Source organism: Lytechinus pictus, chromosome 16 (assembly GCF_037042905.1).
Source record: "Lytechinus pictus isolate F3 Inbred chromosome 16, Lp3.0, whole genome shotgun sequence".
In the NCBI taxonomy this organism is placed as follows: Eukaryota; Metazoa; Echinodermata; class Echinoidea; order Temnopleuroida; family Toxopneustidae; genus Lytechinus; species Lytechinus pictus.
Genome location: NC_087260.1, coordinates 26122718 through 26143994, shown reverse-complemented (window position 1 = coordinate 26143994; position 21277 = coordinate 26122718). Strand labels below are relative to the sequence as shown.

The 21277-nt window shown below is 36.9% G+C and overlaps 1 protein-coding gene across 1 annotated transcript; it reads right to left on the bottom strand.

The window, feature by feature from the left end:
- Positions 1 to 5635: 5635 nt before the first annotated feature.
- Positions 5636 to 20716, bottom strand: LOC129278495 (delta-like protein 1). The gene is made up of 6 exons (XM_064111368.1): positions 20374 to 20716; positions 11974 to 12087; positions 10610 to 10720; positions 9075 to 9191; positions 8583 to 8693; positions 5636 to 6730 (listed from the first exon to the last, which is right to left on the bottom strand). Exons 1-6 carry the CDS (start codon positions 20459 to 20461, stop codon positions 6531 to 6533), a joined length of 741 nt encoding a protein of 246 aa, XP_063967438.1. The 5' UTR covers positions 20462 to 20716; the 3' UTR covers positions 5636 to 6530.
- Positions 20717 to 21277: the final 561 nt, after the last annotated feature.

Sequence of the window (21277 nt, the reverse complement as noted above, 5' to 3'; positions counted from 1 at the left end):
GACCTTGGACCCTCAAACTTTTTTATGACCAAGGGGGAAAAAGGCAGAAGTTACAGGTTTTACCAAATTTTCCATAAAAATATGGTTACCATGGCAACCATGTCTCCACCCACTCCAAAATCATTAGGCTGCTTCGCTTTACCCTAATGGACCTTAATGCAACATTTGAAGATAATTGGAGAAGAAATGCAGCTAGAAGAGCGCTCACAAGGACATCTCTGCTATTCCACAAAAACTCTTGTTACCATGGCAACGATGTGTCCGCCCACACCAAAATCAATAGGCGGCTTTGCTAAACCAAAAATGGACCTTCATGCCACATTTGAAGATGATCGGAGAAGAAATGCAGCTAGTAGAGCACTCTCAAGGACATCACTGCTATTTCACAAAAACTCTTCTTAGCATGGCAACGATGTCTCCGCCCACAGCAAAATCAATAGGCGACTTTGCTTTATCATAATGGACCTTCATGCCACCTTCAAAGATGATCGGAGAAGAAATGCAGCTGGTAGAGCGCTCACAAGGACATCTCCGCTATTCCACGAAAAGTATTGTTACCATGGCAACAATGTCTCTGCTCACACCAAAATCAATAGGCGACTTTGCTATACCATACTCGACCTTCATGCCAAATTTGAAGATGATCGGAGAGGAAATGCATCTGATAGAGCGCTCACAAGGAAATCTCTTCGGCGGTGGCGACGAGGCCAAACCCATATATCCTCCAAACTAGAAAGCTGGCAGCTGTTTCGAGGAGTTTTTAAACATTTTTATTTATTTTTTTTATTTCTCCTCTTACACGGACGGCTCGCTATCGTGCAGTCACCATTAGGGGTTAAAAAGGCAAAATCCCCCGACGTTGCTCATCGATGTTTGTCTTTATTTCATAAATAAATATAAAAAGAAATGTACCAAAATAAAAAAAATTATCATTCCGTTTTGGCCTGAAATGACCAAAATGGGGAAAATAAATTTAAAAGATGTTCTCGGAATTTTACAAACTATCCTGTACTTTTCAGAATGTTCTTCAATCTTCCATAAGGTATAATTACACACACACACACACACACAGAATGAAATATAGAGCCCAGTGCCGTAATTGAGCCAAAAATTTTGAGGGGGCGAAACATGATATAATGGGCAAAGTTTATAAGAGTTGCGAGGAAGCGAGCAAAAAAAATATTTAAAAAATCAAATAGGATCAAATTTTGTGACAGATTTTGACATAATATATTCAGAAAATAATAACTTCCTGGAATTTCTCACTTCCTGGAATGATTCTGAAAAATAGCATAACTTCCTGGTATTTCCTGGATTCCAGGAAGAGTGGAAGCACTGTGTCATGTACACCTGCATGCATTGAGCTATATGGGGGGATATAGCAAAGACACCAGTATAAGCTAGTAGTCTGCAGGCACAGACCCTGATTGAAACGTTGATCAACAAGTGTGCCTCCACGCAAAGACTAGCTCATACAAAAACTTGCTGTTTCTGAGCAAGAGGGCCTTCAGTACACAAGGCATGAGTAGGCTGCACATTCAGACCCCTAACTCGAATGAAGGGTTTGCACAGCAGACTAATATGCTGGCTCTCGTACAGGGTATACTGCAATTTGATTGGATGTACGTGTATTTTCATCGGCTTTACCTTTTACAAAATGAAAGAAGTAGAATTACAAACTTAACCTTCTTGTTACCGCTTTCCTCATATATCGCGGTTTTACAAATATATCGTATGCATTGAATTTCACATAATTTAAGGACGTTCCACAGTTAAAATGAAGTCCATGTCATTTTCACCAAATTTTGCAGAGAGTTACTTTGGTATCTATGCATTATGAAAAGGCAAAAAATAATATAGGTTCATGTGCTTATTTTTTTCTACGGGTCTTCAAAGTCGCCGTATTTGAATGATATGCAATCTTGCGCAATCAAGAAAATTATGCCTCTCTTAGACCTCACGAATTTTCAAATGAGTTTAAATCATCTTTACTAAGTGGATATACGCATCAAACTTCATCAAATTTTCAAGATATATTACAAAGTGTATACCAAAGTAAGAGAAAGTCTTTTAAGTGGTAAAACTATATCTATTTGGAGTCATCAGCGTCCTTATTTGGCAAGAATTGTGCAAAAACTCGGAAAAAAAGCAAATCTTCAAAGACGTGAATATATTCAAAAATTAAAAAAGTATTTTGTAATCTGCACTTTTTTCAAAATCCATGTCATTTTCATCAAATTCATCCAAATTGTAGAGGAATGCATATCGAAGGTGTAGGGAAGTTTAAAATATGGGGTTCATGTGCTCGTTTTTTAACTATGAGTGTCCGAAGTGATGCGAGTTGGCATGAAAATCGCCAAAAAAGCGCCGAAAGTATGCAAAAGTCTCTTTATACCCTTTAAAATATAAATGGTTCCATATTTCGCTCCCAAACATTCAAAATCCATGTCATTTTCATCATACTCTCTAGATTTGTAGAGGAATATATTCTAAAGGCATTAAAATATTAAAAATATGGGGTCCATGTGCTCGTTTTTAAACTGTCAGTGTCCAAAGTGTTGCGAGTTGGCTTGAAAATATTGAAATCCACCTAAAATGCGCCGAAAACGTGCGAAAGTCTAATTATACCGTCTTAAATGCGAATGGTTCCGTAGTTTTGCTCCCTAACATTCAAAATCCATGTCATTTGCATCATACTCTTTAGATTTGTAGAGGAATATATTCTAAAGGCATTAAAATATTAAAATATGGGGTCCATGTGCTCGTTTTTAAACTATTTGTGTCTAAAGTGTTGCAAGTTGGCTTGAAAATCGCCTAATATGCGCCGAAAACATGCAAAAGTCTAATAATATGTCTAAAATACGAATGGTTCCTTAGTTCTGCTCCCAAACATTCAAAATCCATGTCAATTTCATCCTACTCTCTAGATTAGTAGAGGAATATATTCTGAATAAGTTAAGATATTTAAACTATGGGGTCCATGTGCTCGTTTTCAAATTATCAGTGTCCAAATTATTGCAAGTTGGCTTGAAACAGCCCAAAATGCGCCGAAAACAAGCAAATGTCTGTTAATACCGTATAAAATGCGAATGGTTCCGTAGTCTTGCTCCCAAACATTGAAAATCCATGTCATTTTCATCATACTTTGCACATAGATACTTTAGCACCTGAATATTCCAAATATACAAAAATTTACATGGGTCCATGTGCTTGATTTTTTGCTATAGAGCTTCAAAATTAACCCAAAATTAATGATGTTCTTAAGAATTGCGCATCCAAAAGAATTTGGCATTTTTAGACCTCACGAGATCACAACAATAATGAGTTGAAAGCTCTATAACTCAGTCAAAATCCATGAAGATTTCATCAAATTTTGCAATATGATTAATAATTGTATCCGTAAGATGGATAATTTATTTATTTTGCTTTCAATTGTTTGCTCATTGAAGTCTAACAACACTCTCAGTTCTTAAAAATTACGGGAAAGAAACTCAACCTCAAAAAAATTCAAATTTCAATAACAAACTTGAGAAGTAAAATAAATGCTGCACTTTAGTCAAAACCCATGTCATTTTCACCAAACCTTGCCAAGTTGTGGTGGAAGGTATACCTTAGAGGGGCAAACATTAAAAAATATGGGTTCATGTGCTTGTTTTCAAACTATCAGCACTCTTATTAGAGCAATTTGCTTCTTAAGGACGTTCCACAGTTAAAGTGAAATCCATGTCATTTTCACCAAACTTTGCACATAAATACCTTAGAACCTTAATATTCGAAATACGCAAAAATTAACATAGGTCCACGTGCTTGATTTTTTGCTGTAGAGCTTCAAAGTTCACCCAAATTGATGTTCTTAAGTACTGCGCATTCAAAAGAATTTGGCATTTTTAGACCTCTCAAGAATACTACAATGAGTTTAAACCTCTATTACTCAGTCAAAATACATGAAAAATTCATCAAATTTCGCAAGAGAGTTAATAATTGTATCGTTAGATTGGAGAATCTATTTATGGTGCTATTTGTTTGCAACTTTAAGTCTAACAGCACAGTCAGTTCTTAAAATTGGCGTAAAAGATAACAAAAACCAAATCTCAAAAATGTAAAATTTCAATAACAGACTACAAAAGTACAATAAATGCTGCACTTTATTCAAAATCCATGTCATTTTCACCAAAATTTGCAAAGTTGTAGAGGAAGGTATACCTAAGAGGTACAAACATTAAAAAATAGGGGTTCATGTGCTTGTTTTCAAACTATCAGCATTTTTATTAGTGCAAATGTGCTTTTTAAAACACCAAAAATACGCCAAATGCTTTGTATCTATGTGAAGAAAAATCAAAACCACTCTACTATTTATTCAAACTCGGGGTCATATTCGTGATTCTTGGCAGTACTGCAGAGTAAAGTATTTTGAAATTGTAGAGATATTTTTAAATGATCCATGGAATAATTCCAGTTATTTAGCTTCATAAAATAACGCATCGGATCTGCAATTAGGGTGCAGATGATAAGAAAAATCAGCTCATACCCACAGCTAATTAATCACCTGTTCATCCATTGTGACGTCAGCGCGCAGAGTGTTAGATATGCGCAGATCATAATGCGCACAAACATAACTGTGGAACGTCCTTAAGTAGGCCTATGGTTGCCATTTTGTTTACTTCGTAAAGACTTCCTGAAATGTTATTGAGTTGAAATGCCCCCCCCCCCAAAAAAAAAAAATAATAATAATAAATAAATAAATAAATAATAATAATAATAATAATGATAATAATAATAACTCTACATAGAGAGATTCTGTTACCATAAACTATCACTATAATGTGTCTTTAAAAGTTAAGGAAGTTTATTATTGTTCAACCTAATCCAAGAATCAAATGGATCTCAAGTAAATCCGGATGGAGCATCACTTTTGATCCACATCGCTACCACCACGAATATTACACACACACACACACAAAGGTTACCTTAATCTCATAAGGCCTGTGTAATCATAAAATTAGATCATTGATTTCTAAGTAGATGATTCTTTCTCTTTTTCATCATCATCATCATCACCACCACCATCACCACCATCACCATCATCATCATCATCACATTTACCATCACCACCACCACCATCACCATCATCACCACCACCACCATCATCATCATTATCATCATCATACCACCATCAGCATACCAATATCATCACATGTACCATCACCATCATCATCACCACCATCATCATCATCATCATCATCATCATCATCACATTTACCATCACCACCACCACCAGCACCACCACCACCATCACCATCACCACCACCACCACCATCATCATCATTATCATCATCATACCACCATCAGCATACCAATATCATCACATGTACCATCACCATCATCATCATCGTCACCATCACCATCATCATCATCACAATCATCATCATCACTATCATCATCATCATTGCCACCCACCATCATCACAATAATCATCACCATACTCATCATCATCATCACCATCAGCATACCAATATTATCACATTAACCACCACCACCACCACCATCATCATCATCATCATCACCACCACCACCACCACCATCATCACGATCACCATCATCATCATCACACTGAGATAACATGTCTGAAACAAAGTTGGATAGACAATATTTTATTTTTCTATCATTCAAAACTAATGCTAAAGAACAATACTTGATTACGCTGAGTTTTTGATGAAATATAAGTCATGTAAATAATATGTAAATGTATGTATTATATGAATATTTTTCATTCTTATTAAGTTGTTGAAAAGTTAGTTTAACAGTGAGTATTGCTTTTCTTTCTTATCATCTAACTTCTCTCTCTTTAAATACAATTTAAAAAAATTATTAAATCATTCAATGCTTTACTCAATTCCAATAAAACAAGCAAAATATCTTAAAATCGTGCTTACAATGTATAATTTTTTGTCTTAAAAACAGATATTAAAACAGAATTGATGGGTAAACAAATTTTCAAAACAACGTTTTGTTTATTTGGAAATACAATTGGTTACAGAATATCAATGAATTTACTGAGAGAATGTTAAAGAGTACATTATATGATAAATAAAAGGTTTTACTAAGAGGTTAAGAATTAAAGGACTGTTGTCATATCTGAGAAAAATACTTGTTCCGGTAGGTCATAATACCTTTATGTATCTTCAAGATTTAAATCCAGGAACAAAGATACTCCCCATGCCTGATTAGAAATTACGCCATCTACGACGAGTCTGGTAAAACTTAACTCAGACGACTGAGACGACAGCACAATCATTAATTAATATTTTTAATAAATTTGACATATTATCCAAATTGTCCATAAATATTTTCATTCTTACTCATTGTTTCAGTTTGTAATCAGACAAAACATAATATTTACACGTTCTTTCTTAAGTAATAGGCCCCATGATAAGCTAATATCAGGTTTGCATATAAATTGATTAAAAAATGTAATTTTATCAGCCCTGTTTCTTCGACATTATAAAGCCATGCTTTGGATAAATATCTTCCTATGGCATGTAACACTCAGTACAGTTAGTCACACACATCATCCCTGGAAGCATCCCTTCGGGACATAGCTGAGTATTTGGAGGGCAGGTACATTTGCGATCGCAGGACGTGATGCAAGAATCTATGGTTACACCACAGCGGGCCGGTCCACAGGGCGAAGCGCAATCATGGAAATACATGTTGTTCTCACATTCGATTGCTGTTTGGATTAAAAGAGAAGAAAAAGTTGATGAAATCAATAATTTGTTAATCAAGTACTTTGTTAAATTATCAATTCATTTGTTCAATCGTTATAAAGTCGATGTTAAATTCGTTAAATGATTGTATTTGCCTTCCGATGATTTTTGGGATCATTTAGTATGAGTTTTTAGGGCTCGACATTATTTTGACAATAACTCAATGTCTATACATACATGCATCAAAATGAAAGGCTCAACGTTTTCAACAAACCCCTTTTTTAATAAAGGTGAAATATTTTCAAGAAAACTTTCATGACAGCTCATTACCTTTTAAAAAATGGTATACATTGTACTGCAAATCTACTTTTGTGAGCAAGTTTTGTAAAACGCACAAAAAATGGAGAGAAACATTGCGGGGAAGAATAATAGTTATAGACTAGTAAAATGCAATTCTCTTCTCTTACATCGTTTTTTAAAGCAATTACAAAATTTATAGAAAATATCATCACATATTTTATTTTACCCTTTTCCTTTTCATTTACAAATTCGTGGAACTTTCGAAAATGAGTGATTGCCCCCAAAATGCACGATATAGTAGATTTAGTGTATGAATCAATCACCACTGAGCAGGCCAAATTCCATGTATTGGATGAAACTTATACAATATGATAAGACCGTTATGGGTGCCGAAATATGTCAGAAAATAATGAAATAACTGACAGCGAGGGAGCAGACTGAACGAGTTGGATTTTATGCATCATGTGTATTAAAACTAGCACATCAATGATGTGGAGCTCATCCGGCATCTCGCAACGAAACATAACACAATTTTAATTTCAGCCCAGTTGACACTGTAGTGTATTATATTGGTGACATATATTGAGGATATAGAATTGAAATTGATGAAGAAATGACATAAAAGCATTTTTTGTGATCTATGAATAAATTTCATATAAGCATAAATAACTTTCTAGTCAAAATTTCCTAACTCTGTGTAGAACCTTGGTGAACCTTATGTAGCTCTCAGATGGAACAAAAATAATCAAAATCAATCAACAAATAAATAAGTATTTTTTGTGAGTTTTCAAAATATATGAATAAATTAGCATATTTAATGAATTTCAAAATTCTGTGTTGAAATTTTGTATCACCACCTCGAGCTATCATATAAAGCAAACGAAATTGAAATTGATCAACAAATTACGAAGAAAAAACATTTTTTTTGTGATTTATGAATAAATTTTGCATAAATTAGCATAAATAATTTTCCAGACAAAATTTCAAAATTTTGTGTACAAGTTTGGTGAACCTCATGCAGCTCTACCAGATGGAAGAAAAAAATGAAAATCTGTCAACAAATAAAGAAGGGGCATTTTCTGTGATTTATGAATAAATTTCGCATAATTAGCATTAATAATTTTCTACTGAAAATTTCAAAATTCTGTGTAGAAGTTTGGTGAACCTCATGAAGTTCTACCAGATGAAAGAAAAAATCAAAATCGGTCAATAAATAAAAAAGAAGAGGCATTTTCTGTGATTTCTGTATACATTTCGCATGTTAGCATAAATAATTTTTTACTGAAAATTTCAAAATTCTGTGTAGAAGTGTGATGAACCTCATGAAGTTACCAGATGGAAAAAATCATTTTATGTGAATTTTTAAAAATATGAATAAATTAATTTCGCATAAATTAGCGTAAAAATTGTTCTAGTCAAAATTTCGAAATTCTGTGTAGAAGTTTGGTGAAGCCATGTTTTCATTTCATTTCTTTCTTGGATATTGGTGAGGTTGTAAAGACATGGAACTCCGGGTGGAGGGGTTACGTCTTCGTGCCTAGTGGATGTAGAAAAGGAAAGAGAAAAGGGTCTTACGAATGTCGCAGTTATCTCCGGTGAATGCACCGTCACAATAGCATTCATAGGATTCACCATCGACGCCACATTCACCATCGTTCTGACATGGGTTGGGGGAGCAAGGGTCCTCTGAAAAGGTGAAAAAATATAGAATGAATAAATATCATTTGACGCCCATCATGAAGAAAATAAGCAATAAAATTACAAAACTGAAACGACAAATCTCAATGCTTGGCAAATCACATAACAATATCGTCATTATAGCCATGTAACTGAATAATGATCCCTGGATATGCCTAATAATTATGGGACACATTTTAGTGTTGAGGTAATCAATCGAACAGGAAAAATGTGTTTATATGTTTTCTCCAATCCGATATGTGTTATTCAGGTAACAATGATGAACCTTTTATCACTTCCGAGATAACAAACTTTCTGATTTACTAGGACTAGTATTGCACCTTCAAAAGAAAGTTCTGTGATTGTTTTATAAGAAAAAAAAAATCTTACTAGTTTCGCAGTTGTCACCACTGTATCCCTCTGGGCATTCACATCTGTAACCATTGTCCATGTCAATGCAATCCTTTCCTTCTTCACATGGAGATGAGAAACATGGGGTTTCTACAACTAAAAATAATGAATTAAGATATCATTTTGAAATATTAATCTTTTCATTTCTGATGAAAAAGAAGAAATAAAAGATGAAAATCCATATTTTATAGTTCGAAATAGACATGAAATCAAATGCTCCGAAAATATAACATGATGTAAGTTGTAAATTATCACATGTCTTGAAATAGTATAAACAGTGCCGTACCGTGGGTCACGGCATTTGGGGGCACCTGCAAAATGATTTAATCACTTAATGGGCGCGCAAAGCGCGCTCAATTGCCAGGTATACTGACCTAATAGAGACATTTTAAGGACTGTGCCATCAAAACGATTATGTATCTCACTGATCGACTAATGCGAACTAAAAATGTTTGATATTCAGACCTAAAGTTTGGGCATTACAAACAAATTTTTGAAATCATGATACGTACCAGTCTCACTACAGAAACAATGCGAGCGCGAAGCCCGAGCTGAAATTTTGGCATATTTTTAAGAGACTATTTTTTAAGCATTAATGAAGAGCATACCTATCTCACATACACAGTCATCAAATGCTAGCGCCAAGCGCTTGCTTATTTTGTAAGAATTACACCTAACACACGGAGCACTTTTTGTAGTCATTGTAATCATGGACATGATACGTATGTTACTAATCAAATATTACGAGCGTGAAGCGAGAGTTGAAAATTTGTAAAATTCAGATTTATTATAATAAATGTTTGTATGAATAAGAAAAGACCATACGCAATTCACTAACCAAATGATGCGAATGCGAAGCGCGAGCTGAAAATTTAGGATATTCAGACTAGAATAGGGGACATTTTAACAACTGTTCTAAGGAATTCATGAAGAGCAAACATATCTCACCAATCCACTAATGCGAACATAAGTACAGACTGGAATTTTTTTATATTCAGACCTTCAAAGGGGGCAATTACTCATGAAAACGAAGCATAATATTATGTCACTATATACATAAAACAATCTAACTTTAAGAGTGAGGAAATTAGTTATTTAAACTGCAACCTTTTAGGAATTGATCATTCTTCTCAGGTCTCCAAGTTATAATTTTTATTTGGATAACTTAAGTTCATTAATTGATATCATGTTCTACAAAGAGTGAAACTATTGTAGAATTTGGTTGTGTTCACACATCATTGAGTGATCATTATCTCGTGTATGCTTTACGAAGGTGTAATCTAAACAAAACACATTCTAATAGGCCAATCAACATAATCAAATTTTGTTCTATTATTCTAAAGAACGATTGGATCTGATGATTTTCTTCAGAAAGTCCGGGATTCACACTGGTCTGATCTAGAAGTTATCTCTGACGTCAACATGTATTAGAATAAATGGAAAGACTTTTTTGTTTCAACCATCACAATATACTGGTTTGATAATGAAATAAATAAAGGTCTATATATTCCTACCGATGTTGCAATTTTCCCCGGTGAAACCTGGCTCACAATCGCATAGATATCCCTCATCACCCTGAGGTGTGCAGGCTCCGAACAGACACGGGGATGATGAGCATGCCGTTTCTGAAAGAAAAAGAGAAACATACTATTATATAAAGATCTATACACAAAATATCTGTAAATTCAACAGGGTTCGTAAAACAAACTGGCGTCAGCATATGCGACTGATTTTCGTATACAATCTGTTTTTACTAGGGGCGTAACAGGGATCGGTGGCCAGGGGGGTAAGAGCCAAAAATTTCCCCGCCATATCATGGTATGAACACTGTGCTAAAAAGCTGCTTAATATAAGTCCCGAGCGAGCAAAGCGACTGAGAAAAATCACCTTTTCATGAGAATCAAACTTTGTGATATTTTAGAAATTATATTCAGTAAATAAAATGATATCCTACAATTTTCCTTTGCTTTTCTTTCCTCCTTTTTTGTGTTCTTGTTTGTAGAATTTTGGGGGGCTAATGGCCCAACCTTCCATTCTCATATACGGCAGTGCTGTGCGGTTGGGGTCCGGGGCAGAGCCCCCGGAACTTCTTGATATCAAAGCCATTTAAACCTCGGCTGAACATGGCGTTGACAAGCAACGTACAATTGTGCTCAAAAGTTAGTGAACCCCACCACAAAATGCACTCCTTCATGCTGAGTGTTGAATGTAGACAACAACACTACAATGTTCGGCGAGACCATGGAGACAAACTTTATTAAATGTAATATTCTATCACCTGACTTAACAATATCTAAAACATGACAGCAGATGAACTTGTTCATTTCTGGTTGGGTTCACTAGCTATTGAACACCACTGTAGCGCACATCAGTTGCCAAATGGGTAATATATGGAAGCTTAAAAGTGCCACCGAGATGTTGAGATAATTATCTTGGGAAGTCGACATCATGATAGCAAAAGATCAGATGACGAGATCCCGGATCTCATCATGTCGACATCTTTTAGAAGAGATGACAAGATCCCGGATCTCGTCATGTCGATATCTGGTAGAATAGATGATCAGATGCTAAGATCCCGGATCTCGTCATGTCGATATCTGGTAGAATAGATGATCAGATGACAAGATCCCGGATCTCATCATGTCGACATCTTTTAGAAGAGATGATCAGATGACAAGATCCCGGATCTCGTCATGTCGACATCCTTTAGAAGAGATGATCAGATGACAAGATCTTTGGATCGCGTCATCTGATGTTTTGCTATCATAATGTCGACTTCCCAAGATAATTATCTCAACATCTCGGTCGCACTTTTAAGCTTCCATAGTAATAGGCTGCTTGGTTGTTGTTTATTTATTGATTGTTATAGATTGATTACCTATTTCACAGTTGGATCCAGTATATCCGGGAGGACATACGCACGCGTAGTGGTCCATCTCATCATCGAAACATTCCGCCCCTTGTTGGCACGGTTCGCTGCTACATGGGGTAGCTGCAAAGAGAACGAAGAGTTTGATATTATACATATATTGCCTACCTAGAGTTTGAATATAAAATTTCCTCTCCCCGACGGAGTTATATTTTTCCCAAGGGATTATATTTTGCCCGAAGCGCTCAGCGCTGAGGCAAAATATTATCCCGAGGGAAAAATATAGCTTCGGAGGGGAGTTGAAATGTTATTTATTAAAACGATAGACCAGGCAATATCTGTTATATTATATAGTCTATGTGGATTCGCCATCAGAAATTGCATTCATCATGTGGCTCAAACCCGAAATTCTTGCTACAGCTCTGATCCATCTACGTCATGATAGATCTTTTTTTTAAATACATCAAGCGCGTTCTTCATGCAGTCGACGCGTTAACATTAGCGCGTACATTAGATAAACTACCTTGTTACGCAACTTATATGCAGCGAGTGACGTCACCTTAGTGAATATAACGCCGCAATTGACAATACAACGCAGTTTATAAAATAGCTGTATAATTTCAAGCATCGCGATTGGTCAATACGCGTCACATGACATCCAACTTTTTTTTGTGCACTGCACGGTAGTGCGAAAGGTGTGCAACAAAAATTGACATTGCACGCTCGAGCAAACCAGTGCGGTAGAAGTCCATCAAAACTGTACTGTAACTTTTTTATAAAATTGTTTCTGTGTTGCTATTTTATAAAACAAATTATGCACTTGCTCTGTCGTGCGTAAAAGTAAATGCAGAGAAAGCTCGGTTTCTTCAGATGGAGCACACTGGGCACTCGCCGCAAGCGGCTCGTGCTCAGTGCGACTCCTATCTAAAGAAACCTCGCGTGCTCTGCATTTCCACTAACGCACTCGGCTGCATGCATTATTTGTATAATATTCCCTGAGGTCCCCTGAGGTGACGTCAAAACCTAGGCGTGATGGCGTATCACTGACCTATCACTGATTCAAATCTACATAACCTATGTAATATGTTTTTTAATCGAATGAGGGCCTTTAAATATTGATCTTTTTTAGGCAATACTGGATCATGGACCTATTACGTAATAGGTCCATGATTGGATTCACATCGGGCAATATAGGTTTGTATCTCATTCTATGCCAGTCAATATTATATAATTATTTGTTTTGTACTCTGTAAAGAATTCATTTTGTAATTGTTTTAGACAATTCTGGGAATAAATATCATATTTCATTCAAGAAGAAATATAAATGTTTACTTGAACTGAAGTTGATGAAATGAATATAATTTAATAATATTTCTAACTGCTTTTGAGATTTCGATGAATAAATACCATTCAATTCATGGAAAAAATAAAGTTGAATTGAAGTTGTTGAATTGTATTGAATTTTTTTTTATGCCTATAAGAAACGTCTTAGACCAAGGAATTCGCCCAATGTTTCTGTGTGCCCAGTTTGCTGGTGTGGAAGGGCGTTTGGCAGCATCAAGGGATTGCGTATCCATCAAGGTAGGATGAAGTGCACCTCAGTGGGGTCAGTCTTCTCGCATGGGAGTTCCTCAACATCATTGCCGCAGGCAACGGCGGATCGCACCGGTTTTAAGACCCAGAATCCGGATAAGTCGAGAGATTACTCTGGTCTGGTTGGAAACCAAAGTACCAGGGTAGATTCAGAGCCTTCAACAGTGGCAATATGGAGAGGAAGAGAAGGGTGAAATGGCCCACAATGGCTGAGGATGGGAAGTGGAAAGAATTTGATGACAGTGTTGTGTTGCTGCTCGAACATACATTGAAAGGTTCTTCAAGCGAGAAGTTGGACGTTATGGGCTTGTTAATATATTCCATCGGTGTGGAGAGTTTTGGGCTGGTTGACACAAAGAAAGTACATCAGGTGCAGGAAATGAGTAGGCGCCAGAGGGAAATCAGGAGGTTGGATAAAGAAATTAGGGTGATCAAAGGAAGGTGGAGGAAAGCAAGTGAAGAAGAGAAGCCTGGTTTGTCAGTGTTGCGTGACAGCCTGCGGAAGAAGCTCTCCTCTCTCCGTCGTGCTGAATCTCAACGCAGGAAGAGAAGGGATAGAACGAGGGCTAGGAAATTATTTTTCCAGAATCCCTATAGGTTCTCCAAGAGTTTGTTTGAACAGAGTAAATCTGGTCAACTAAGTATCTCCAAAGCAGAGCTTGAGAAGCACTTGTCCAATACTTACTCGGATAATAAGAAGACCATCCCGATGCCTCCAATTTCTGGCCTGGCCAGGCCTACTGAGCCAGGAGAGCCCTTTGACCTTGCTGAGCCAAGGCTCTCAGAGATTGTTAGCTTTTTGGAAAAGACAAGGACAGGTTCAGCACCAGGGCCTAATGGTGTCCCTTACAAGGTGTATAAGAAGTGTGGGAGATTGAGGAAGTTCTTATGGCGTCTTCTCAAGGTAGTTTGGAGGCAAGGTGTTGTCCCGGATTCCTGGTGTAAAGCTGATGGTGTTTATATTCCTAAAGAGGAGAACTCCACTTCACTAGGTCAGTTTCGGCCTATCTCCTTGCTTAACGTTGAAGGGAAGGTCATGTTTGGTATTTTGGCGAAGAGGATTTCTTCCTTTGTCGTTGATCATGGTCTAGTTAATACCTCTGTGCAGAAGGCCGGGATCCCAGGTTTCCATGGGTGCCTGGAGCACACCAGTATGATATGGCAGACCATACAGCAGTCAAAGAAACTGCGACAGAACCTTGCAGTTGTGTGGCTTGATCTGGCCAACGCATATGGCTCAGTTCCGCATGCATTGATAGAGTTTGCGATGGATTTCTTGTGGATTCCCCCTCGGGTAACCAGGTATGTGATGCAGTATTTCCAAGGTTTTAAGATGAGGTTCTCTACTCAGCAGTATACCACAGACTGGCAGAGCCTGGAAGTTGGTATTCCAATGGGATGTGCGATTTCTCCTATTTTGTTTGTGCTTGTCATGGATGTCCTTGTTAGGTCTGCTGGAGGATTCGGATGCGGTGTGACTTTCCCTGGTGCATGGGAACTACCTCCAATTCGTGCATTTATGGACGATATCACTATTCTCTGTCCAAGTACGAAGGCTACTAAGGAAATTATGGCTAGGCTCGAGGAATTAATGGATTGGGGAAGGATGAAATTCAAGACGAGGAAGTCGAGGAGCCTTGTGTTGAAACAAGGTAGGCTAAGTGATTTTCACTTCCTGTTGTGTGGGGAGGAGATCCCATCTATCCAGGATGAGCCGGTTAAGAGTTTAGGCCGTTGGTATACCGAAGACCTGAAAGATGTAGGAAGAATTAAGGACACTGAGGAACAGATCAGGAAAGGTCTGGAGTCAATTGATAAATGTGGCCTCCCAGGCAAACTTAAACTGTGGTGTCTTCAGTTTGGGCTGATGCCACGCATCATGTGGCCATTAACTGTCTATGAGATAGGATTGTCGTATGTCGAAGCCATGGAGCGTAAGATCAATGACTATGTTAAGAGGTGGCTGGGTGTTCCAAATTCTCTGACCAACATTGCTCTCCATAGTACTGAGACAAAGTTGAACATCCCCGTCAAGTCATTGGTGGAAGAAGTCAAGGTGACGAAAGCAAGATCTTTTATGATGCTTCGCGATTCTAGCGATCCTGTCATTAGAGATTACCAGCCTGATGTGAAATCGGGAAGGAAGTGGCATGCTGATAAGGCAGTGGAAGAGGCTGAGTCGAGACTGAGGCACAAGGAGATGGTTGGTGCTGCCCAAACCGGTCGTTTGGGCCTGGGCTGGACTTCTACCAAGATGTGGTCAGCAGCTTCAGCCCGGGAGCGGCGCGTCCTCATTGTGCAGGAGATCAGAGAGGTTGAGGAGGAAAAGAGATGGGCCACAGCAGTTGGCCAGGCCCAGCAGGGCTCATGGACGAAGTGGGAGGGGGCGGAAGCCAGAAGGTTGACATGGTCTGTACTTTGGCAGATGGAACCACTTCGAATCTCCTTCGTTGTTCGCTCGACCTACGATCTTTTGCCTACGCCTGTTAACCTCAGCAAGTGGTATAACGAGCCTGATAAGTGTAGTGCTTGTGGAGGGAGAGGTACCCTTCAGCACATACTTAGTGCCTGCGAGGTTAGCCTGTGTTGTGGGATGTATACTTGGAGGCATAACCAGGTTTTGAAGGTTGTTGAAGAGGCGGTTACAAAAAGGGTGACATCTCATAATTCTGGGAAGGGTGTTGCAAATGGGGGTATGCCCCATATTGATTTTGTGAAGGAGGGGGCTAGGCCAAGATTAAGGGCAAGGTCTACGAGGCCCAGTATCTTGTCCTCAGCTCGTGATTGGCAGGTGAGAGTCGACCTGGACGGAAAAGGGAGTTTCCCACAGCATGTGGTGTTTTCAAATCTCCGCCCCGATATTGTTTTGTGGACTGACTCTGCAAAGGTAATAGTTCTAGGAGAGTTGACCGTCCCTTGGGAGGAATATTTTGACTATGCCTTTGAGCGCAAGCTCACAAGATATTCTGAACTTGTGGCAGAGTGTACAGGCAAAGGCTGGAAGGTGTTTTGCTTCCCCTTTGAGGCATGGACCTATCCACGGAAGATTATCTATTGTTACGCGGGGTGCTGTGACAATGCTCAGCACCCCCAGTGACAATAGACTAATCCTCCGTGGATAGGTCCCTGCTTTGAGGTTGGTTGTCGTGGGTTCATAGCAAAATCATTGTCTAGGTGGTTTCGGGAGTTGGGTTTCTCAAATAGAGAGAATAGGCATGCTTGTAGGGCTGCTTCTGAGGCAGCAGAGAAGGGTTCTGCTTGGATTTGGACCAAGTATGTCCAACGGAAGAGGGTGACCAGCAATTAAGCAACTTATTTTTGTCGTTTATTTCTTTCTTTCCTCCTTTTTTTTTCTTTTCTTTCCCTTTTTTTCCTGTTACCAGCGGGGAAGGTGGTGCTTTGCACTGCAGTGCTGGCCCACCACCAAGAGGGAGTATTGTTTCTAACGGGCCGAAACTCCCAGTGACTGGTGGAAAACAACCGAGGATTCCCCCTGGTAAAGCATGAGGCAGCGTTCTCATGTTTGTTTAACTATTTTGTAGATTCTCTTGAGAATTCGATGAATAATACGATTATTATTTTTATTACTGTAATTTTCATTACATCTGCATTATTCCCCTCATGAACACATATCTCCCTTACATATTTCCTCTTATCTGATGATATGATGATCTGAAATGAAGATGGAAGCATGTAATTTGTGTACTTGAACATCATCAGTAAACTCTGAAGTGAATTTATGTCAAAAACTGTTAGAGTATTTAGTTAATGGAATAATGGGTTTGTGTGTGCTAAATACTGTGAATCAGTACAAATTCGAATAGCTTTTTTCTGTAATAAATATATTGTATTAATTTTAGTTTTTGCACAGGTTGCCCAAACTATATTGCAGTACGATATATAGGGTAAAATTAATGAATTATATAGTGTAACGAGGGTAGTTTGTGGAATAATGTTTTTCATTTTGTAAAGTACACCAACGTTTCTTGAGATACTAGTAGATATGCAACGGATGTGTTCGTTCCAATTTAAATTTTCATCTATTGTAACACCTAACAATTTTGAATCCTTTTTCTTTTCAGAGGAGTATTGTCTATGATTATATTGTAAGGAAATTTAGCAATAGGTGAATTTGTATGTTTGAAATACGTGAAGTTTGTTTTATCTATATTAAGTGAAAGCTTATTACACTTAAACCATAGATAGTTTTGGCAATTCACGATTTATTGTATCTACTAAAGTTTCTAAACTATTATGTGAGCAAAACATATTTGTGTCATCTGCAAATAATACAAATGATAATAAAGGTGTTACATAAGTCAAATCATTAATATTATATATTAAGAAAAGCAAGGGGCCCAATATTGACCCTTGTGGAACTCCACACATTATTGATTGAAGGTTAGAAGAAATATTATTGTGAATTACATATTGTTTTCTATCTGATCAATAACTCTTAAACAATGATAATGCAATTCCTCTTACTCCATAATTTTCAAGTTTTTTAAGTAAAATTTGGTGGTCGAGAGTATCAAAGGCTTTGCTTAGGTCCATAAATACTCCTATTATATGTTCTTTATTTGCCATTGCATTTGTAATTTTATCGTATATATGTACTAAAGCCTGGTCTGTTGAATGTCCTTTCCTGAATCCATATTGGTTTGAATTTAGAAAATGAAATGCATCTAGGAATGTGTAAAGTCTGCTGTAAATAATTTTTCTAATATTTTGGATATGCTGGGAAGAATAGATATTGGCCTGTAATTAGTTATTTCATGTGGATTGTCTTTTTTAAAAACAGGATTTACCTTTGCAATTTTTAGGGAATCAGGACATTGGCCGGTGCTGATCGATATATTAAAAATGTGACTCAAAGGAGATGCAATATAATGTATGATGTGTTAAAGAAGGAAAGTGCTTATTCTATCATGCCCTTGAGATTTGCTGGATTTGAGATGTTTAGTTATTTCAATTATTTCCTAAAAATTTGTGGGTTTAAAGAATAACGAAGAATCTGTGGGTGTTGGAAGAAACTTTGTATAATTTTGATTAGGTCTGTAAAGTTGGTTTGCCAATGAGGGTCCTATGTTAACAAAAAATGAGTTTAAAGTGTCAGCTACATCTTCCGAATTTATTGCAACATCATGAATCGTGAAATTATCTTTAGGTATATGTTTTTTTTTTTTCCTATTAAATCATTTATAATCTCCCATGTGGCTTCCATATTTGATTTAACTCTAATGAGTTTCTCGGAATAAAAAGATTTGCGAGCAGCTCGAATTATATTCGTTAGTCTATTTCTATATTATATTTATTTTTGTTTTCAATAGAAGGGTTCTTTAGGAATGCTTTGTATAGCTTATTTCGGGCATTTATGGATCGTAGAATCGTATTCGTAATCCATGGCATTTTAGGATATCCTTTTTTTGACAGGTGATACCAGAGGGAAATTTTTTTCGCAATATGTCTGTAATTTTTTGTTGAAATTTATGTATGCTGTATTTGAATTAGACTCGTGAAAAACGTCCAACCATTCCTCACTTGCAAGATCACTTTTAAATGATTTATTGTTATTAGGTGATTCTTTTCTATACATTATCAAATTCGGTGTATTATCTTTTACAATATCGTTTTCGCATAACAGAAAGACCGGTAAATGATCAGATATGTCGGATACTATCAATCCACTGGTAGTATTTCTGTTTAATATGTTTGAAAAATGTTGTCAATAAGTGTTGAGGAATGACTGTTAATTCTGGTCGGTTTATCTATATGGAGATAAATATCCAAATGAATGCATAGTGTGTAGGAATATATCATGTTCATTAATTTGAGATAATAGATCAATATTGAAATCACCCATTAAATATATTTGTTTCTCTTCTTTTGTGATAGTATGGAGGCATGTTTCGAGGTCTTCACAAAATAAATTTATTTTACCATGAGGGGATCTATAAATTAACCCAATAATTACATTTTTTCCTTTAGGATTCATGATTTCTAAGAATAAAGATTCACTTTGTTTTAATCATATTTCTTTTCTTATTTTGGTCTGCAAATGATCACTGAAGTAAAATGCTAAACTTCCTCCTATTTGTTCTTCACGATCTCGCCTAATAAGATTATAGTTTTGCAAATTGAAAATGTTTGGTGAAGTATTATGAAGCCAGGTTTCAGTGACACCAATAATAGAAAATTTGAAATTATTTAGGGTAAGAAGTAATGATTCAATTGATTCAAAATTTTTGTTTAAACTTCGAGAATTTATGTGAAGTAAACTGAAATTGTGTTCCATGTCTTTGAACTTAGACGTAAATTCTACAGTTGAGTATCAGATGATGTATTGTTTGTATTGAAAATAGAAAAAATATCCATGTCACTATTAAAGAGTATACTGTGATATTACCAACAATTTAAGATTATAAATATAATTGATATGTATATAAATTTTCTGTATCAGATTTGTATGATGTTGGTGGTAAATGTAATGAGATGAACAGAGAGTGAAATTTTGAAAAACTAATAAAGGATGAACCTGGAGTAGATGTTGGTGTAGAAGGTGACATTGATGATGGTGGTGATGATGGTGATGATGATGATGTTGATAGTACCGGTGTGGATTCATCGGAGATGAATTATGAAATTGAATAACGGAATTTCAAAGAACACTCAAAGTATTGAGTATCACAACCATGATTTTTATGTAACTAAACTAAGGGAACCCTTTAAAAACATCCGTTAAATCATCCTTCTTTAATAGTAATTAATCCTTCTCCAACTTGAGAAGAAAACCTTATTTTCCCTAAATCAGCCTACCTTGAGGTCGAAATAGATGCAGGCATTGTAGAGAGGGGGCTATCATTCCCAACGAAATCAAAACAGAAATGGTTGACCGGAGATGCATGATGACGATGTTGAATTACCAAAAGTTACGAGGAATCGAATCCGACGATGAACAATATATGAGAAAGAGGTGATCACGGCAACAGGCGCGGTGATGATTTTGACAGGCTTACGCACTTTCGCGAGTAACATATGGAACGTCCTTTAGTTCCTTGTCTAAATAGAGTAAAAAAGCAAACATAGGAATGTTTTCTTTCCTTTGATTTCCCTCTTCTCATTATTGGTACAGATTTTGTGAGTTTATCGAGGGTTGGGGAAGGCTGCCAGCGAACCCATTGTTCAGAAGAATGGTACATTACGTCACCCCACCCCAAAGGTGAATATAGCGTGACGTCACGTGTGTACGTCCGTGGTTGGGAAACAAACAAAAACTTGAATCTGCTTTTGTGCAGCTTTTGAGGGGCCCGGTTGAGGGGTAAAGGTGCATCCTTTTTCATAAACAACGATGAAAAATGTGAAATATGGGTTAACAGGGTATCCTCTCTTTTGTGCAAAATAAAATTGAATATGTGTCTGTGATCTCAATTCTAAACAATCAATTTTATTACGGCAACATATGGGGTTCAAAGTTGAACCTTACTGGAGTTTCGTACAATAGCACCCCAAATGGTAGCTAATGAGGGTGATAATGAGTGCATTTATGCTATTTTTTGCATCTTTAAGGGTGCAGTTAGCTATATTAATAATAATGATAATAGTAACGGTATATCACTTCAGTTCCTAAAACTGTTCTCCCATTGGGCCCTGCTATTATTATTACCCGGCTTTAGCGTTTAGCGGAGCGTTTCTTCAATATTTTCGTCCGACAAGTTGTCAG

Coding starts and splice junctions, on each gene's coding strand:
- LOC129278495 (XM_064111368.1), bottom strand. CDS start 20,461: ATGCATCTCCGGTCAACCATTTCTGTTTTGATTTCGTTGGGAATGATA. Junction 8,694..9,074: donor TGGTGACAACTGCGAAACTA/GTAAGATTTTTT, acceptor TCACCTTTTCAG/AGGACCCTTGCTCCCCCAAC. Junction 6,731..8,582: donor CGGAGATAACTGCGACATTC/GTAAGACCCTTT, acceptor TAATCCAAACAG/CAATCGAATGTGAGAACAAC.